Source organism: Otolemur garnettii, unplaced genomic scaffold, assembly GCF_000181295.1.
Source record: "Otolemur garnettii isolate 467f Iridium unplaced genomic scaffold, OtoGar3 scaffold00058, whole genome shotgun sequence".
Taxonomy (NCBI): Eukaryota; Metazoa; Chordata; class Mammalia; order Primates; family Galagidae; genus Otolemur; species Otolemur garnettii.
The window spans coordinates 9164807-9184006 of record NW_003852453.1 but is presented as its reverse complement, the minus strand read 5'-3'; the positions used below and the strand labels follow the sequence as shown (position 1 = coordinate 9184006).

The window sequence follows — 19200 nt, the reverse complement described above, 5'->3', positions numbered from 1 at the left end:
CCCGGGCTGGGGATTCGAACCCGCCACCTTAGGTGTATGTGGCTGGCGCCTTAGCCGCTTGAGCCACAGGCGCCGAGCCTACTTCCAAAATGTTTTCATAACCCCCCAAAGAGACCACCTTTTGAGAAATATTGAAAAGTATTCTTATATGTTGACTGAGAATGAGCAAGTGTTATTATTTTGCCTAAGCATCTCATTTAACACATGAGAAAACTGGGCAGTAAAATGAATTGTCCAGTGGAACATTCTAGATCTTTATCTGAGTAGTGGTCACATACCACTGGGTGGTGTCCACATATGTAAGTATTTGAGAAACTGTGCATTTAATGTTTTTTACTTTACTGTGTGCAAATTATATTTTAAAACAAACAAAAAGAAAAGGAATTGACCAAGGTCACACAGCCCCACAGGCTTCCAGGTCAGTTTCCCAGGCGCTGGGCACCCCAGACAGTGTCCTGAATCAGCGCCTATGGAGTCACATGAGGGTGGGGTGGGATTCCAGTTAGAGCAAAGGGACTTAAACCCGGCCCCCAGGACTTTCTGCCTCCCAAGTTGTCATGTCAAGTACTAAATCCTGTCGGGAAGCCCCCAAACCCACGGCACCTGCATAAGAATCTGCACACCACTGCGGAGGTCCTCTGCAATGACGTCCGAGTAGAAGGCCTTGATCTTCCTCTTGTTCAGCCACTTGGTGTGTCCATTGGCGATTAGCCGGAGCTCAGGCATCCTCTGCTTGCGGGGTCCCTGTGGGTGGCAGGGCAGATGACATCAGGGGCAGCCTCCAGCCTGGGGTTAAGCCCCATGGGCTCAGCACTACCAGAGGCGCTGGTTTTCCTTTGCAGAGTTAAGGGGGAGAAAGAGGAGGAGGACGGGAGGAGGGGAACATGAGAGAAGGAGGGAGTGGGGAGACGCAGAGTGGTGGGATGAGACAGTGAGGGGCCAGGAAGTGGAGGGACCGGACTCTCCCTGCTCCATGTCCCCACGACCCCCATCCTGCCTCGTCTCCAGGGGGCACTCACAATGAGCACGTGGCCGCAGATCATTAGGCTGAGGTTCCGGGTGAAGGTGCCCACAAAGTCCACCAGGGCTGGGCGGAAGTTGGGGGGCCCTGTGAGCACCAGGCACTGGGGGCTGCCGAGGAGAAGAGAAAGGGGCCTGAGCCATCAGAGGAGAGCCTACAGGGGTCAGGATGCTAAAGGCACCTCCCAGCTCCTTTGGTGCCTACGACACAGGGTCTCCCTTGTCCTTCTTGCTCAAGCCACCAAACATTCTTCCTGGTGTTCCTCCCTGTGCTGCCCAGCCCAGTGTGGTGGTGGGAAGAATAAGGACTGGTGGTAAGGAAGCCTGTCACTATAAAGTCATCATGTTACTGGGCAGGTAACTCAGCCTGTGTGTCCAGAGGCAGCAGTGGGTAGCATTCAAAGGTCACTGCCAGAGTCAATTTGAGCCAGACTTAATTGGCAGTTCACCAGCTGTGCGACCTAGGACCAGCTACTTAACCTCTCTGTGCCTCAGAGCCCTCCTCTGGGCCTGGGGTTGGCAATTTCCTAGACTTTAGAGGGTTGTGAGGCTGTGTGAGGTGCTTTGGAAGCATCTGGCTCACAGTAAGTATGACATGAACCGATATTGCCTGATTAGTCTTGCCACAATCTGGCGGGAAGGGGATCCCAGGTGGGTAATTCTCTTCACAGAGAGGAGTCAGTTTCGATGCCCAGGGGAAGTTTAGCACCATCAGCCTCAAAGCATTATCACAATGGGAAATTACAACACCAAGTCGCCCTGACAACAAAGCACTTTCCGCTGTGGAAACTAAGGCACAGAGAGGTCTCTTGCCTTGCTTGGTCCCCTTTGGGAAGTGTCAACCTCAATCTCCCAGTGGCTGGGTGATGTTCTCTGCCTCTGTTTCCTCCAGAGTGGGGGCTGTGCCCCCCCCCCAGGTCTGCCTTTGTCAGGTGACAGGTCTAGGCTCAGACACTCTCAGGGCAGAGCCCTCCCAGGTGGGGCCCCAGAAGCTCAGCTCACCGGTAGTTCTTGATGTGGTCTTCTACCTCGTTGAGGCCCACGGAGTAGCTGAGGGCCAGGTTGTAGGAGCCAGCCTGCACCGAAGAGCCCCAGTTTACCTCTGGAGTGGGGTGAGAGCAAGATTAGGAATCCCTGGAGGAAACCAGGCTCACAAAGGGAGGGAGTAATGAAGGAGGGAGGGAAGGAGGGCAGGCTGGCCTTCCTTTGGGGCTGGGCATCTAGGCGAGCAGGGCTGAGGGTAGAAAGCCTGCAATTCTCTGCTCCCATAATTCTAGGCTTTCTAGGAATCCTATTTCTTGCTGTCATCCCAGGATCCCTGCCTGCATGTAGACACCCCTGCCCAGGCTCCAAGCTTTGTGCACCTGCCTTCAAATACCCAGCCCTTGGCTACCCCAGGGGACTAGGTGTACACAGCAAAGGGGAGGCCCTATTGTAGGATCATGCTGGGGAAGAGACTCAGACCCTGGAAGCTACCTTCAGGCAGGGAATTCCAGACTGCTGGATACCCAGGGGTGGTCTGGAAGCTGAGGGGTGAGCTCTGAGTGGGCACATCCCTTGGGGCTCTTCACAGCATGGGGACAGACAGGGTTTGAGGGCCAGAGAGGAGTTCAGAGACCTCCCGGCAGGCCAGGGGGCAGAACCGCCTCCGTGGCTGCCATGGGGAGGGCAGGTGAGCCCAGCAGCTGAGATGCACACCTGGCTTCTTGTAGATCACGTAGAACAGAAGGAAGAGCACGACGCCAATGGCGATGAGGGCCGCCTTCCAGGTGAGGAGGAACATGATGACCACAGAGATGACCGCCCCGAACAGCGCCGCCCACTTGCTGTAGTATCGGAAGGAGGGTCTCCACCCTGGGCCGGCAGCATAGGTCAGTGGGCATGCCTGGCACTCTGGAAGCTCTTCCTGGGCAGGGCTGGGCAGCCATGGATGCCAAGGGGGGCCACCTGCCTTTCCTCCCAGGGCTGGGCTGGCAGCTCTGCAGAGGACCATATGCCCAACTCCACTGGCACATCATTGTGTCAACAGACTGTACCAAGGAGGGAACATCCACTCTGGGTAAATATGGACACAGGATGTACCACGCCAGCAACAGGGCTGGAGTGAAATGGAGGGGCAAGGACCTGCTTCTTCCTGGCTCTGTGTCAGCAGGCCAGTGCTGCCCTTGCCACTAGTGACAGCTGCCTCATGGCACAACTCCAGGGACACCATGCACATTGGGGTGTACATAAAAGGTAGCCTGGTAATGGACATTGGCAATTGGGGGCTAGTTAGAACAAAGTGTTTTTCTTTGATACTCCTTTTTTTTTTTTTTGGTAAGACTTAGGGTTATCCAGCCTGGCATGGTGCAATGGCGTCATCCTAACTCAATGCAGCCTTGAACTCCGGAGAAGCTGGGACCACACATGTGGGCCACCACACCCAGCTTCCTCAAGACTCATTACTGCCACCTGCCGGAAGTTTTTCGCCATGCAGCTATGATATCTATGGAGCTCCCTAGAGCTGTGCTGAGTGCAACCTGCAACACCCTATGTGACAGCCCCAGCTGTGGTCATGGGCAGTTCTCTTCTCTCTCTAAGGAGTCGGACTCCTAACTTCTGTAAAATTGGTGACAGAAGGGACTAGAACCCCCCCCCCAGACTGTAAACAGCATATGAATCCACGCAAAGTGCACGCTGTGTTTAAAAAAGGTTAGCTGCCATTATGATGACATGCACGTTCCCGTCAATAGGTTTCAGTTTGAGAGGTGACTTTGGGCTGCCTTCATCCATCCATGCCTTCTGCTCCCACCCCTGGGGCCCTCCTGCAGAGGGGAAGGGTTTGCTCACCGGGCGAGTTGGTGATGGAGGCGTGGAAGCAGCTGAAGTTGATAAGGGCGTAGGAGCACAGGAAGAAGTTGGAAATGATGGGGGCTATGGTGTTGAGCTCAGCTTCAGGGGCCCAGAGAGAGAGAGGACAGCCTGTTGGGCAACTCTGCCAAGGAGCTGCCTGGCACCCTCACTCCCCGGGTGGAGGCCCCCAAACAAGCCATTGACCCTAAATAGGTCTCAATCTTCTTATCTGTGAAATGGGTCCATCACTTGTGAGGCTCAAAGGGATGATGTCTTATAAACTGTAAACTGGCTTCTTAAAAGCCTCTTAAAGGGTGTGGGCAGCGTGAGAGTAGATCTCATCAGGCTATGGGATGACCAGTGGCAGCAGCTATCATGCTTTCTTGGTCACAAATTACAGTAAGAAATACATTTTACAACCTGGGCCAGGACACCCAGGACTGCATCACAGTTCCATCCCAGTGGTGACCTGCTTAGAACTGGCGGCTTCTCTTCCCTCTCTGTCCTGCTCCCTGCCACCGCCCTGAGCTCCCCAGGATAAATTCTGCATGTGAATCCTTGTCCCAGGGCCTGCTTCCAGAGATCCCCAAATAAGATAAGCACCTCTTATGTGCTGGGCCTTCCCTCCATGATTCCATTTAATCACCCTCAGAAGAACCCTGCCCCAAGCATCTGTGATCCTGGTCCCCAGTCTGAAGTCAAGACAGAACCACCCTGATAGAAGGGCATTGAATCCCAATCAGGGTGTCTGGCAGGGAAATGGGTGTCTGGGCCCAGGGATGCCAGGCTTGACTAGACTTTTCCATCCTGAGTGCGGCCCTGCTGCCTCTTCATTTGGCTCAGGACCCAGGAGTGCCCAGTGTCTGGAAAGCTTCCCTCGGGGGACAGTGACTAGAAGTCCAGGCAAGTCTGACAGGTTGGTGACGCTTGCCCAAGCAGCAGGGATTCGGCAGCAGCCAGAAGGTGCCAACAGCCTTCCCCCACTCCACTCCTCCCAGGGAGCAGGGACCAGGGAGGCCTCACGTCACACCATGCCCACTGTCCTGGCTTGGTGGCCAGCTCTTTCCTAGGGAGTTCTGCCTCCTTGGCTAAGTTAGTCAGAAGGTATTGGGTATGTGAATGGGTGTGTAATGTGAGGGGGTGTCTTCCTGCCCATCTGTGACACACCTGTTAAGCACTATGGCTCCCGGAGGCTCAAAGAGGTAAAGTAACTTGTCAAGATCACATAGCTGGCACGTAGCAAAGCCAAGGGACAAAGTCAATGTGAGGAACAGATTACCTGGGTTCTTTCTCCTAAAGCATCTCCCACCTTGAAGCCCAAGGGGTCTCGAAGACCAAGGCTTGGGAAAATGGGTTTGTCTAGTTTTTACACCTATGAGGATATTGGCCCAGACATTTGTTTCAACACTCAAAGAAGGACCAGTTAGCTTATCCTGTGCTCCGAAAGTGTCCTGGGGGCTCATTTAGGCCTGGGGAGGGGAGTGTCACCTGCAAAGACACTGGAATGCATGACACGGAAAGGAGGTGAGTTCCCTGCTCATGGAGCAGAAGGGCCCACGGCCCAGCCTGGTTTGGGAGGAGCCACCCTGCCTGGAGGAGCACATGGCTCCCCAGGTTTCTTAGCAGGAGGGGTCTCACATCCACAGCTCTCTATCCACAGAGCCTCTCACTGCTTGGCCCGGCTGAGCACTCAGGATGGGAGGGGAGAGGAGTGGCAGGGAGGGAACTGGCTCGCCCAGCACAGGCAGCCTCTTACCAATGATGATGAAGGCCACGGCGATGGCATAGGCCAGCAGATAGCCACGGACAGGCTCATTGTTCTTGCCGTAGCCTTTGCCGAAGAAGCCGATCAGAGGGTACAGCTGGTCCATACATAGGCACTGCAGCACCAGATGCCTCGCTCACGACCCACCACCTCCCCTGCCCTGGGTCCTCCCAGGCTCCAGCTCCTGCTCATGCCCTCCGTGACCCTAGCAGGGCATGTCCCCATTGGGGCCCTGTCCTCTGCTTCTGTTATATGGGGGGAGGCCCTCACCCACCCCACCTCACCAGAAAGGGCACAGTAAAAGGGTAGAATGAGAAAGGCTGATCACTCAGGGTGAAACTGGGTGGTGGGTCTCACACGGGCTGCACAGGTGAGATTTGGGGTGGGAACTGCAGGCGTTCTTCAAATCACCCCACGGGGAGGGGGGCTGCTTCCTTAAGAGTATGCTCAGATCGCCCCTTTCCCTCCCATCTAGACTCCCTGGTCACATGACACCTCCAGATTGTTGTAGCAGTCACCCAGAGTCCCCTCTGGCTGGGCCTCTCAACTCAGATCCCCAGCCCTTGCCCTACCCATTCCTCTGGCTTCACCTGGAAGACTTTGGCTGCGGAGACGAGGCAGGCCAGGGCAGAGGAGAGGGTGGCCCCGAAGATGCCGGCAGTGATCAGGGGCGCGAAGCCTGACACCATGCTCATGGTCTGCAGAGGTGTGGGGTTCCGGGACGCCCGTGATGGGGGGGTGGAGCCAAGAGTCCCCCCAGTCACTACTGAGCCTCTATCTGAATCCACAACCCCCACATGAGGTCCCAGTGCCACCCACAGGGAGGGACTGAGCACATCTGAGCTCTGTGCCTCTCTCCCTCAAGCCTGGGGCCCAGACCCCCAAACTCTGTTCCGGCAGACTTCCAGCCCCACACCCCCTGCGCCTGGTGGGGTGGCCCCTGGGGAGGCTCCATGCAGCCCTGGGACCTGGTAATAGTTGATGAGGCCGTAGCGGCAGCTGTGCTGCCGGGAGCACTCGGTGAAGTTCCAGCCGTAGCCACAGGCCAGCCCCTCGCAGGCACCCCAGCCCGGGGTCACCGTGTCGTTCAAGACCCCAGAGGCATCGCGTACCACGCAGGAGCCTGAGAGGAGGAAGGAGGATGTTGGGAGGTCTCCCTTCCTGCCTTATTCTATCCTCTCCCGTCCCCCCAATGCAGTCACCTCTGCAGAGGATCAAGTGCTGTGGGTGGTGGGTCAGAGTTACCTGTATTGTGTAATGACAATGGTGGCAGCAGCTAATATGTGGCACGCTTGCCATGTGCCAGGTGCATGTACTTTACTTATTATTATTGTTCTTGTTGTGGTCATTTTACAGAGGTGCAGACAGCCTAAGTGACCTGTCCTAGATCTAAATGTCCTCCTAAGGCAGAGACCTGGGCCAAGTCCTTTGGCCACCTGTGCACAGCTTGCCTGGAAGGAGGTCTCAGGGAGCAAGTGCACCTAGGAGGCTCTCAGGTCAAGGAGGAGATGACAGGCCTGGGTTCAAAGCCCAGCTCCACCACTCATTGGCTATGTGACCTTAACCTCTCTGAGCCCCCATTTTCTCCTCTGTAAACTAGAGGAAATGACAGTACTGGGATTAAATGTGACAAGACATGGAAGGGCTGGGCACGGGGTGTCAGCTGCTAGCATCACCCTCACATTATTCCCAGGCCTGGAGCATGCTTTATCCTGCAGGAGCTTCTCGCTCTGGGACCTCAAGGTCTGAAGGGATCAGAGGAGCCTGATCTGATGCCCCCTCATCCCTACCACAAACTAACCCTCCCATGAAGATGCTCTTGTCACCGCCCCAAGATAGGGTTCAAGGCTCCACACCCTGGGGTTGCCAGGTCCTCCCAGCCCTTCTCTCCCTGTTGGAGTCCAACCCAAACCCTTGGGCCCCTTCTAGTGGTCTGGGCTCTGTGGACACGCAGGGTGGGAGCTGGGCGGGGTCCCATCCCTTTCCACCTGACTGGGCCAGCCACTTACCAATGGTGGCTGAGATGGCCAGGTAGGAGATGGTGGTCCAAAAGATGGCCATGAGTGTCCCTTTGGGAATGGCTATAGCAGGGTCCTGGGGTCAGGGGAGGAGAAAAGAAGGGAGAGAGAGCGTCAGGCAACACTGCCCAGCTAACCCTGACCTTGGCGCTGCAGAGGCCCCATTCCACACAGAGAGAAAAGAGCCTAGTGACTGAGGACCCACAGAGGGGGATGGACACACCCAAGATCCTGGGAGCCTGAGCCAGAGAGGAAACAATCCAACAGCTCCATGCCTAAGCACTGTCCCAGGGCAACACATCCATCTCAAAAGGAAAGAAAGAAAGAGAGAGAGAAAGGAAAGAAGAAGGAAGGAAGGAAGGAAGGAAGGAAGGAAGGAAGGAAGGAAGGAAGGAAGGAAGCTGGCACATGGCACGTGACTCTAACTGTGGCTGTTGGGGGGGCAGCATGGAGCACAGGGACATGCTCTGGGACAACACAGAAAAATTTTGTTGAATGATAAAATTGTGATTAAACTGATAAGCAAAGGCCTCTTTGTTCTCATATCCCTGCTCCCCTGCCACCCCTGTACCCCAGGGCAATCCCCTGAGCCTCTCTGATCTTGACTTGCTCCTGTGTTATCATGGTAAAAATGACAATGATGACAACTAGCTCTTCCTCTGTGCCAGCCACTATTTGAGGTGTATTATGTGAATAGCTCATTGACTCCTCACCACCACCCTGCAAGGTTGGGGCTGTATTAGACCCATTTTACAGTTGAGGAAGCTGAGGCCCAGAAAAGTTTTAAGAAACTTGTCCAAAGCCTCGAAGTGAGGGCGCTGCAAAGAGGAGCAGCTCTGCTGCTGAGGACGTTGTCCCACAGGGTGGGCAGAGAATCATGTCCAAGAGTCCAGGGGCCCCTTAAGCTCAAACATCCAGACCCCACGGCATAGGATGGCATAGGGGAGGGAGATGGAGCCTGCCTCACCCAGCACTGAGCCAGCCTGCGGTCCTGACATTGGCACACTCGACAAGGGCCAGTTGGTAACCTAAGAAGCTTGATGAGGCATCCAGATAAATTTCTAGGCAATGATCTGATGGGGCTCAGAGGAATCCAGGCCATCAGAGCACAGGCCAACCTCTGCAGGCTCCTCAGGGCAGCAGACCAGGCCTTCACCGGCCATGCCCCAGATAATAAAAGGGAGCTGGACAGCCGCCACTCTGATTCCAGGCCCCACCTGAACCATCCAGGGCACGGCTTCAAAAAAGAAAGAGGCTGGCTCAAGACAACACCAAAACCTTCCTAACCCCAGTAACTCCTGCCTATACCCCTAAAAGGGTCAGCGCTCCCTTTCAGCAGGAAGAAGTTTTGAAAGCTTTCTGCACCCTCATTCTTTGAAATAAAAAGTAGGGAGTTGTGGGAAAGGAATTCTCATAACTGTGACAGAGGAAAATCAGGTCAGAAACCAGCATTCCCCTCACCTAACTTCAGGAGGGCCCCAAGGCCAGAGTTCCTGGAAATACCCTGCCCATATCCTGTTGGTACTAAGGACAGGCCTATAATCCTGGCTCTAAGGATCCAGAGATAATCCTGACCCTACAGATACCCCAGAATCCTGACCCACACTAGAAAAGAGCCCGAGGCGGCCCTCCAGGCTCACCGCCCGTTCCAGCTATACTGATGAGGCTAATAAAAGCCTTTTGCAACTGCGGAATCTGAGCGGACACCTGGTCAGCCCCCATTTTCCTTTCCCCTCTATTAAAGTCTTTCCTGGTCCCTGAAAAAAAACAAAAACTATCTCTGATGCACAATTCTTAATTTGGTTAAGAAAATGCTTCACTGGGTGGCGCCTATGGCTCCAAAGGGTAGGGCACTGGCCCCCTATGCTGGAGGTGGCGGGTTCAAACCCAGCCCCGGCCAAATACTACAAAAAAAAAAAAAGAAAGAAAAAGAAAAAAAGAAAATGCTTCATGCCAACACAGTAGCTCATGCCTTTTTTTTTTTTTTTTTTTTGAGACAGAGCCTCAAGCTGTCCCCGTGGGCAGAGTGCCGTGGCATTACAGCTCACAGCAACCTCCAACTCCTGGGCTCAAGCGAGTCTCCTGCCTCCGCCTCCCAAGTAGCTGGGACTACAGGCGCCCGCCACAACGCCTGGCTATTTTTTGGTTGCAGCCGTCATTGTTGTTTGGCGGGTCCGGGCTGGGGATTCGAACCCACCACCTTAGGTGTACGTGGCTGGCGCCTTAGCCGGTTGAGCTATAGGCGCCGAGCCAGTAGCTCATGCCTTTAATGCTGCACTCTGGAAGGCCAAGGTGGGAGGATCATTTGAGGCCAGGAGTTTGAGACCAGACTGGACAACAAAGAAAGACCCTATCTCTACAAAACATAGAAAAATTAGCCAGGTATGGTGTCCTGGCAGGGGACAGTCCTAGCCAGTGGGGAGGCTGAGGCAGGAGGATTGCTTGAGAATTGGAGGTTGCAGTGAGTTATGCTGCACTCTAGCCTGGGTGACAGAGCAAGACTCTATCTCAAAAAAAGAAAAGAAAGAAAGAAACAGGAGGGAGGGAGGGAAAGGAAAGAAAGAAAAGGAACTGCATCGGGGAGCACCTTCTGAGTAGGACTGGAGATTGGGGTGAGGGTTAGCTATGATTCCAGGACCGTGCTAGGCTCCTGGCTGACACCTCTGCTGGTAGCAAAGGCTCCACCGGCTTCTCCCCTTTCAAAGCCCCAGCCCCACTTCTACCCAGATGTTTTGTTGGAGCCCCTCCTAACATCAGTCTTTCCTTCCCCCCACTGCACAGCACTTTGTGCTTCTGCTTTAACACTACATTTCACCACTATTCAGTCAACAAACATGTACTGAACACCTGGTATATGCCGGACTCTAAGCTGGGAGGGAAGAGGGAGACAGAGGTGGGTGGCTGTTTCTAGATGGAACTGGCGCATGAATGGCTGACATCGTTATGCTAGACCAGGGGAACCATAACTCTGATGGAAGGGCTGGGAGAGAAGTAAGGTTGAAGGAGATGTTTAAAGAGAAACAGAACTTTGTAAGGCGTAAAACACAAGCGTGGCTTGGTGCCTGTAGCTCAAGTGGCTAGGGCACCAGCCACATACACTGGAGCTGGCCGGTTTGAATCCAGCCCGGGTCCACCAAACAACAACTACAACCAGAAAAAGTAGCCAGGTGCTGTGGCGGGCACCTATAGTCCTAGCTACTTGGTAGGCTGAGGCAAGAGAATCACTTGGGCCCAAGAGTTGGAGGTTGCTGTGAGCTGTGACACTATGGTACTCTACCCAGGGCGATAGCTTAAGACTCTGTCTCAAAAAAAAAGAAAAAGAAAAACCCAAGCATATGGATCTCAGTAAGAGAGGCAGTGCCGGCAGAGGCGTGGAGGAGGGATAGGACAACATGGGCAAAGCAGCCTTGGGACTGGAGAAGGGATCATGGAAAATTGTGGCAGTGATCAGAGATGAGGCTGAACAGGAGGGTTGGAGCCTTGAAGGCCAAACCAAGGAGCCTGCCTACATCGAAGCAGTGGAGAGCCCTGGAAGCTGTCAGCCCAGCAAAGATATTTCTGATCAAGGCCGAGTTCTGGAAGGTCACAGCCTTCCCCTAAGGCTGAGAGTCTCAGGAACCGGGGAAAGACTAGCCATTTTTTGTATCCCACGAGGCCTAGAGCGCAGCTGGTATAAATCAACAATCTCAGAATGGGAGTGGAGCAGAACTGGTTTGGATTGGATTGAACTGAGTCCCAGTTGGACTGGACTCTATTTTAGGAGCTCTGCCCACTGGTCTCAGTGCCAAGCTCCATGCCCAGAGGCATATCCTGGTAGGGCAGGGAGGAAGGCTCTGATCACCACCTTCTGCAGGGCCAGGACAAAGGAGGGATGGGTAATCTGCTCACCTTGAGGTCCCCGGAGATGTTGGCCCCTGCCAGAATTCCCGTGGCTGAGGGGAAGAAAATGGAGAACATCCCGAAGAAGCTGCCGTCCGGGCCTCGCCAATCAGGCACCAAGTTCTGGACAAAAATGTCCCCTGGAAAACCAAGGCCTGAGTCAGGGCCACCTGGAGGGCTTGGCACCCCCTTGTTGAGCCCAGCCAAGCAAGCAGTCAGCTCCCCCAGCACCCCTAGCATAGGTTGGGGCAATCCCACCTCCTGGTGCCGACACAATGGTCCAGATTCCCAGACATACTGTTCCTGATCCCAGAGCCACAGTCAGGGCCCCAACCTGCGCTTACCCCGGTAGCTGAAGAAGCCTTTGGAGGCCTTGTCCTCAGAGGGGGGGATCAGCGTCCCCACCAAGTAGTTGGCGAAGGAGACCATGATGACAAGGAAGAATAACACCTGGGCCTGCAGACAGGACCCCGCCACTTCAGGAAGCCCCACCAGGGAGGACTTGCCCAGGGTCCCTCCCTCATTCATTCAACCCCCGTCATGCAGCAAGCTCCACTCAAGGAGTTGGGGGTACAGCAGCAGACAAGACGGCCATGGCCTCTTGTCTCTGATAAAGGAGATGAATTTAGAGTAAGAACGAGGGGTGGGATGGGGGCTAGGTCAGGGGCCACTTTAGTAGGGTGGCCTGGGGGGGAGTCTCCAAGGAGAAAACGTTTGAGCAGACACAGAAGAAGGGAGAAGAATGAGCTGTAGAATCATCTGGGGGATTCAGCCTGCTGCATCTGAGGAAGGGCCAGAGGCCAGCGCAGCCAGAATCAGAATGCCAAGGGGTTAGGGAGGCAGGGCTGCAGGGCCAGGGCCCACCTTGCTTGCAGGCTGCCAGCCAGCTGCGGCCCAACATCCCCTTTCCTTACTTCATAGTGCTACACTTCTGACTCTGGGATGGATTCATGCTTCAAATGGAGACCACGGTGCCTGCCCCAGGCTCCTTGCAACTATGTGCCCCTGCCGGTTGTGCCTTTCCCTTAGCCAGGGAAAGGGAATTCCCTCTCTGCCATCTCTTCTTCCCTTTCCCTCTGGCTGGACTGTGGACGAAGTGCCCTGGCCATCATGGACCAGGTGACCAAGGGCCGCACCTCAGGGAAGGAGGGTCACAGGATGGAAGGAGTCAGTCTGAGGGCTTGACCCCTGGAGCCACCATGCCTGCCTGGACTAGGTACACAAGAGAGAAACAAAGCTCCTCTGGGCTGAGCCACCATGACTTAGGGGCGTTTTGTCACAGCCACAGAATGTACCATCGCCTTGTTAGGACACATAGAGGCAGGACAAGGGCCAGGACCCAGGTCTCACAATTCCCACTTTTCTCACTTGCCACCTCCATGTCCCTGCTCCCCTGTGCCTCCTTACCTTGGACTCCCACTCCATGCCAGCCAGGGAGATGGCCAGCAGCACGGTGACCGTGACCACACCGATGATGCGGATGTCATCAATAGGGTCCACGATGGGTGTGCCGTACTCCTGAGGGAACAGGCTGGGCTGCCTGCTGACCTCTGAACGCCCCACCCCTGATCTGGAGGCACCTCCTGGAGGGCCCTCTGATAGGAAATTGCACTGTCCCTGCCAGCAGACCCCCTAAAGCAGCTGCTCCTTGGGCTCAGACAAAATGTGGCCCTAAAGGACCCAGACACCCCCAAAGGGGACTTCTGGAAATGGTCTTCATTTGATAAGGTTCCCACTGCCATCCACAGTGATCAGACTATGGCCCTGTGGGTGAAATCCTGGTGGAGGGGTACAGGAAGACCCAGATGGCCCTGAGAGGGGATAGAGAAGGGTGTGTTCCCTGGGCTCCCTCTACCTAGGGCTCAGCTCTGGCCTTACCTGGAGCAGATCACGGACGGTCTCCGCAAAGCCCACAGTGTGCATGGCCACACCCACGGCGTTGGCAAAAGCGAAAATGAGGCCGATAGAGCCCCCTAACTCTGGACCCAGACTCCGGGAGATGAGGAAGTAGGTGCCACCTATTGGGGCCAGAGCCAGGAGCCATGAAACCAGAGGGGTCAAGTATCTGGACTGGACTTGGGCCTGGCAGAGGCTGAGGAAGGGGTGACTGTAGGGCCCACAGGGCAGGAGATAACCAAGACCACCCTGTGGTGAGGGCAGCCTGCCCAGAGCCTTTACCTGGTATCACAGGAGCAGCTGGGGTAGGGCCGTTCTGTAAGGGGAACAGATCAAAGACCCATTCCCAGGGTAGAGACAGGGGAGCCTCCGAGAGGAGGGCCTTGGGGGGGCCTACCTGACTTGACCTTGCCATTTGTGGAGATGGCTGAGATGGAGAGTCCTGTGATGGAGGTCACCGTGACAGAGAGCAGGATGATAATCCAGGTCAAGACTGTTGGGGGGCGGGTGAGCATCTCAAAACTCAGTCAGGGAGGTTCCCAGGGGAGGAGCCAGGGGAGGAACCTAAGTCTGTCTCCTAATTCACCCTTCTCTGAGCCTCAGTTTTCTCATCTGAAAATGGGTCTCTGTCTACCTCCTGGCGTATTCTAATGGCCAGGGAGCTCATGAGCCAACATGCAAAGGATTGTTAGGCATGAAGGGAAGGACTCTGGTTTAATAATAAAATAAGTAGTTACAACCTGATGCACACCTCTGGGTGCTACCCCTGTGCTATGTTTTAACCTGCAAACCCCACAATGGCTCTGTGAGGCAGGTACTGTTGTCACCCCCATTTTACTGATGAGAAGTCCAAGGCTCAGAGAGGCTAAAAACCTTTCTCTGCCCCACAGCATGGTACAGAGCTAGCATCTGAACCGGGTCTGTCCAGAGCACATGTGCTGCAGTAGCAGAATTAGGGAGAGCCCTCAGCATGCTGACTCTACGTCACACCACTCTGAGCCCTGTCTCTGCAGGGGCCTGATGCTGTACTGGGGAGGAGCAGGCCTGGCCTACTCCCATGGAGCCTTAGAGAACTGAGGATTCAAGTGTGCCTTCCCTCCTCTCCCCAAAAGCCACACTCACCAATGCCTGCCTGGGCCGTGATCCAGGGCAGCCGCAGGTAGAGGATCACGCCCCAGATGTTGAGCATGCAACGGATCTGGGGGGAGAGTGGGGTCAGAGGCCACCTGGTCGATACCCCCAAACAAAACACACAAGTGCCTCTCCCTGGTCCAGCATGGCACTAGGGACCTTGGCCTAGGGGACACCTGGGCCCTTTCTTTGCTTTTCCCATGTCGGTTGGTCTGATTCTCCAGTTCTGTGGGGCAGGAGGGTGAGAGGCACCTGGAGACCCACCTATCCCTCCCACCCACTCTCCAGCCCTCCCATGGAGGCCTGAGAGTGGACTGCAAGCATTATCACCCCTAACCCTATTCCAAGCCCAGGATCCTGTGTCTGCCAGCCCCAGCCCTGGCCCCAGAGACTGGCTGTTGACTCAGGGCCTGGCATTTGGGAGTTCAGCAAATGCCAGCTGAGCCAATGCCCCATGTATGAGCAGAAACTAGAGCTCAGATTGAGATGACTTCAGCTTCCAAATTTAAAGCAAAGCCAGAGGCCATGATTGAGGCTGAAGTTCTCAGATGGGAGGGGCTGGTGTGGTGTTTAGCCCCACCAAGGTGTAGGTTGGGCTGGGGCATATGGTGTTCACAACCCAGGGGAACCTCTGAGGCCTTCCATCTGCTCTGAGATGCAGAACAGGGCCACACCAGGCTCCAGCCAGCACAGTCCCAGGGAGATCCAGTCTCTGAAGATGAGGGGGAGGGCAGAGGGCTTGTGATTCAGATGGAGAAACAGAGGCACAGCTAAGATCAGATCACCCACACTTTCATACAGAAGATAAAATGCAATTATAGCCCAGAAAGAAGGAAAGAAGAGGAGGGTGAGGGGAGAGGGGGTTGAGGGAGAGTAATGGGGAGGGCCTCACCTACTACGCATATTGCAAGTGTACATGTCAAATATATTAATAGTAGAGTATAAATGTCTAAACACAACAATTAAACGAGTGAGGTTGAATGCTATATTAACTAAGGTGACCAGATGTCCCGCTTTTGGCAGGACAGTCCCGATTTTGAACAATTTGTCCCATGTCCTGCGGCGTTTTAAAAAAGTCCTGATTTTTGGAAAGAATGCACGACAAGCTAGGGAATGGCAGGACAACGGGAAGGGAATATACGATTTTCAGCTGCTGAAAAGGTTAATGTAACTCCATTTGGGAATGAAGAGGTTAATGTAACTTCATTTGGAAATGAAAAGGCTAATGTAAACTCCCTACTCCCCTCCTGGGCAAGGTCGCCCAGGTGGACCGGTGCCCTACTCATTTGAGCCACAGGCGACACCCTATACATAATTTTTTTTAATGTATTATATTTGTAAATTGTACTTATGTTGAAATTTAAAAAATATATATTACAATACTATTTTTGCATTCTATGAAAATTTTTGTTGCTCCATATAGACCAAATTTTTAATTAAGAACCCCCCCCCATCAATGGTGTCCCACTTTACCAATGTTAAAATCTGGTCACCTTAATGTTAACCAGTTTGATGTAAACATTCCAAATTGTATATAAAATCAGCACTTTGTACCCTATAAATGCGGTAATGTACACAGTTATGATCTAATAATCATGATCTAATTAAAAAAAAAAAAGAAGATCAGAACCCTGGCCTCCTGCCTCCCAGAACAGGACTGAAGCTTTTCCCTAGATCCCATGTAGTGCTCTCGGAAAAGTCCCATAATGTCTTCCAAAGCTAAGTTCACTTGCTCCTGTAAAGTCTGGGGACTTATCCACACCTTAACCTACAGCAAACCTTTCCTTTCACAGAGGAGAATGAGGGGGGGGAAAAAGCCACTGGTTTGTGGATTTGTGTTTAGTGTTGCCACCTAGTGGCTATTGGGGGAAATATAACTTCTAATAACTCCTGGACAGGCATTGATCCAATGACCTCCCTCACTTAACTCATTTAATTCATTCACAGATGAGGAAACTGAGGCACAGAAAGATTAAGTACCTTACCACATGACTAGTGAGTGGGAAAGCAGAGATCTTCCCCAGGGTCAGGTCTCAGCCTAGGGCATAAAAGTAGGTCTAGAAGCACAAACCAGAGAAAATTTGAGGTCACTGTGCAGATGGGGAAACAGGCCCAGGCTGGGCCCTGGGTCTGGCCTGGCCACTAGGACTTGAAAGTCAGGGCTGAACCTGGATGGAGCTATGTTTTCCCACCTCCGTTTATGGACATCAAGACCCACCCACACCCCACTCACCATCACCCCCTTGACCCAGCCAAAGCGCACGGGCTCTCCAGGACTTTTCCCACTGCTGGTTCCTGCCTCGTCCTCCACCAGTCCATCGGTCATCTCATGGCTGGGCCGACTGTCAAAGGCCAGGGAGTGCAGGTGTCTGCCTTCCTGCTGGGAGCCCAGAGACCACGCGTCAGGCAGGCAGAGATGCTGGGACTGGATCTCTGCAACCACCCCCGGGGTCATTGCCACTGTGCCCCATACTGGGCATCCTCAGACCCCTCAGCTTCACTGGGTATTGAGCTGTTTGAGGGGCTTTTAAGAAACTCCCCAATGGAATTGGAGAATGGGAGTCCTGAGAGCGCCTGGTCATGACACTTATTCCCCTGGGAGAGCAGTGGCCTTGGAACTGGCCAGGCAGTTGTGCAGCCTGAGAAGGAGGGACAGGGTTAGTGTTGCCCTGGAGAGAGAAGGCAGCTTGTCCAAGGCCACATAGTGGGTCCCCAGCAGGGCTGGGACTGGGACCCCAGGCCTCTACCTCTGGGGAGTTGGTGCCCTAGGTGATTGAAGCCTACCCTCCTCTGGGGCTTTTTTCTTGGCACCCCATCTCCAAAGCCCAGTGTGGAACAAGGGACCATGTCTAGGCCATGGGGCATGGGGAGGAGCCCTGTGAATTTAGCAAGTCCTAGATCCAGACCAAGAATGATTCTGCCCAATTGTCAGATGGGAAGTGAGGTCAGACGGGGGTCATGACAATACAGCTCCCAGCCCCGCTCCCTCAGAAGTCCAACCTCCTAGGCAGCAAGCCCAGTGAGCCCCCTGTCTGAGGTGGACCTTCCATGCCCCTCCTTTCCCTGTCTCTTTCAGGAATATGCATCCTCTGTTTGTATGCTTCCACTGACTGAAGACTCATTACCTCTGTAGCTGCCCAGTCTACCACTGGGTTGCCGGGGATCAGACAACAAACATCACAACTCCCACCACTCCCACCACTCCCACATCACAACTCCCACCACTCTACAGCTCCCACCACTCCCACCATTTCACCGGGGCCTTTCAACCCATGAGGAAGACACTGATTTGTCCTCATGGCACAAACAAAACCAAGGATCAGAGAGGTTAGGTAAGTGGGCTACAGCCACACAGCGGGAAGTGGCCAATTGTCTGAAACAGCACTTACCTTGAGGAAGGAGTGCAGGTCGGCCAGCGTGGGCCGGACCTTTCGGGGCTCTCCAGGCAGGGCGCTGTTGGCATAGTGCTCGTAGGCGGGGACCACATCAATAGTGTTGTAGCCAAAGGTTCGCATGTAGAAGGTGCTGCCATGGGTCAGGTGGCTGGGGTGGCTGCTGTCATAGGCAGCTGGTGGCGGGGGCTCATCACCCCCCAGCAGCGTGCTGATGGTAAACCGCCCACTGCACAGAGCAGGGTTCCCCGGCGTCTCTGGTGTGGGCAGCTCTGCCATTGTGGGTCTGGCTGTCTAGGAAGGGGGCCAGGGTTGGGGAGGACGCTCAGCGTGGCTTTATAGGCTGGGCCTGCACCAGGGAGGAGACAGGGAGGTCGGCCCAAACTGCCCATGGCTGGCGAGCAGGGTCCGCAGGTGGGGTGGGAGGTGGAGCACGTGCCCACACCGCTTCCACCTACCATTTGATCAATGAGATAGGGGACCCGCCTTGGATCTGGGGGGCTGGGTTGGCCCTGAGCCAGACACACCACGAGTCCTGCAGTGGCTCTTTTGAGTCTGAGGGCAGCAGGAGGTGATCAGCCAGGACCCATAAAGGAAAAGTCGCCAGAGAGGACACTGAGGGACCCTATAAGGGACACTAGAGATGGCCTAATGGCCCAAGGACCTACTATCGGTCCCACCCTATGCAGCTTCTCAAGCCTCTCATATAAGGTCTTTATTTTTATTATTTATTTATTTAGTATTTTTGGATAGATGAGGGGCATGACATTTAAAAAGATTCATATACATATAAAACTTTAATCTCTCTAGCTCCAACCTCTGTCTCCCAAAGTCCTGTGTGTCCTTCCAGACACATTTCTCTGTATACACAAGCCATTACCTACAAGGAGCCCCAGCCCAGAGCTCAGCTGCTCCAAGGTATGCTCTGAATCCACAAATGGACTGACAAACCCCAGGGGCCTGTGGCCAGCCAGGGGCTTCCAGGACCCAGGCTTCACCTCGCAGTGGGCCAGGCTTCCTGGGCTCTGCCTGCAGGACCATTGGACTGTAGAGCCCAGGGAACCATTTCAGACACAGTGCTCCTACCTCCTACAGGGCAGGCCTGCCCCAGCACCCTCAGGCCTTGAATTCACAATGACAGTGGGGGAAGCACTGTGGTCATTAGGCCATTGTGGGGGGGCAGTGGCTGAAATCTGAGCAGTGGGGGGATGAAAGAGGTGGGTCAATGTGTCAAGAGACTAGTTAGTGGGGGGATACTGCGTGTGCT

General features: G+C 54.3%; 1 protein-coding gene across 1 annotated transcript in view; it reads right to left on the bottom strand.

Moving 5' to 3' along the window:
- Positions 1-18238, bottom strand: part of SLC12A3 (solute carrier family 12 member 3) — a 41145-nt gene extending 22907 nt beyond the window's left edge. Inside the window, exons 1-17 of the mRNA XM_012806809.2 lie at positions 17931-18238; positions 16775-16921; positions 14533-14608; positions 13808-13903; positions 13393-13532; positions 12922-13032; positions 11859-11970; positions 11524-11654; positions 7627-7711; positions 6586-6740; positions 6208-6315; positions 5609-5732; positions 3850-3951; positions 2719-2874; positions 2023-2122; positions 1020-1131; positions 599-744 (exon numbers count right to left, since the gene is read on the bottom strand). Coding sequence (XP_012662263.1) covers positions 599-744; positions 1020-1131; positions 2023-2122; positions 2719-2874; positions 3850-3951; positions 5609-5732; positions 6208-6315; positions 6586-6740; positions 7627-7711; positions 11524-11654; positions 11859-11970; positions 12922-13032; positions 13393-13532; positions 13808-13903; positions 14533-14608; positions 16775-16921; positions 17931-18212 — 2183 coding nt within the window. The 5' untranslated portion in view covers positions 18213-18238. The remainder of the gene's footprint in view (positions 1-598; positions 745-1019; positions 1132-2022; positions 2123-2718; positions 2875-3849; positions 3952-5608; positions 5733-6207; positions 6316-6585; positions 6741-7626; positions 7712-11523; positions 11655-11858; positions 11971-12921; positions 13033-13392; positions 13533-13807; positions 13904-14532; positions 14609-16774; positions 16922-17930) is intronic.
- Positions 18239-19200: the final 962 nt, after the last annotated feature.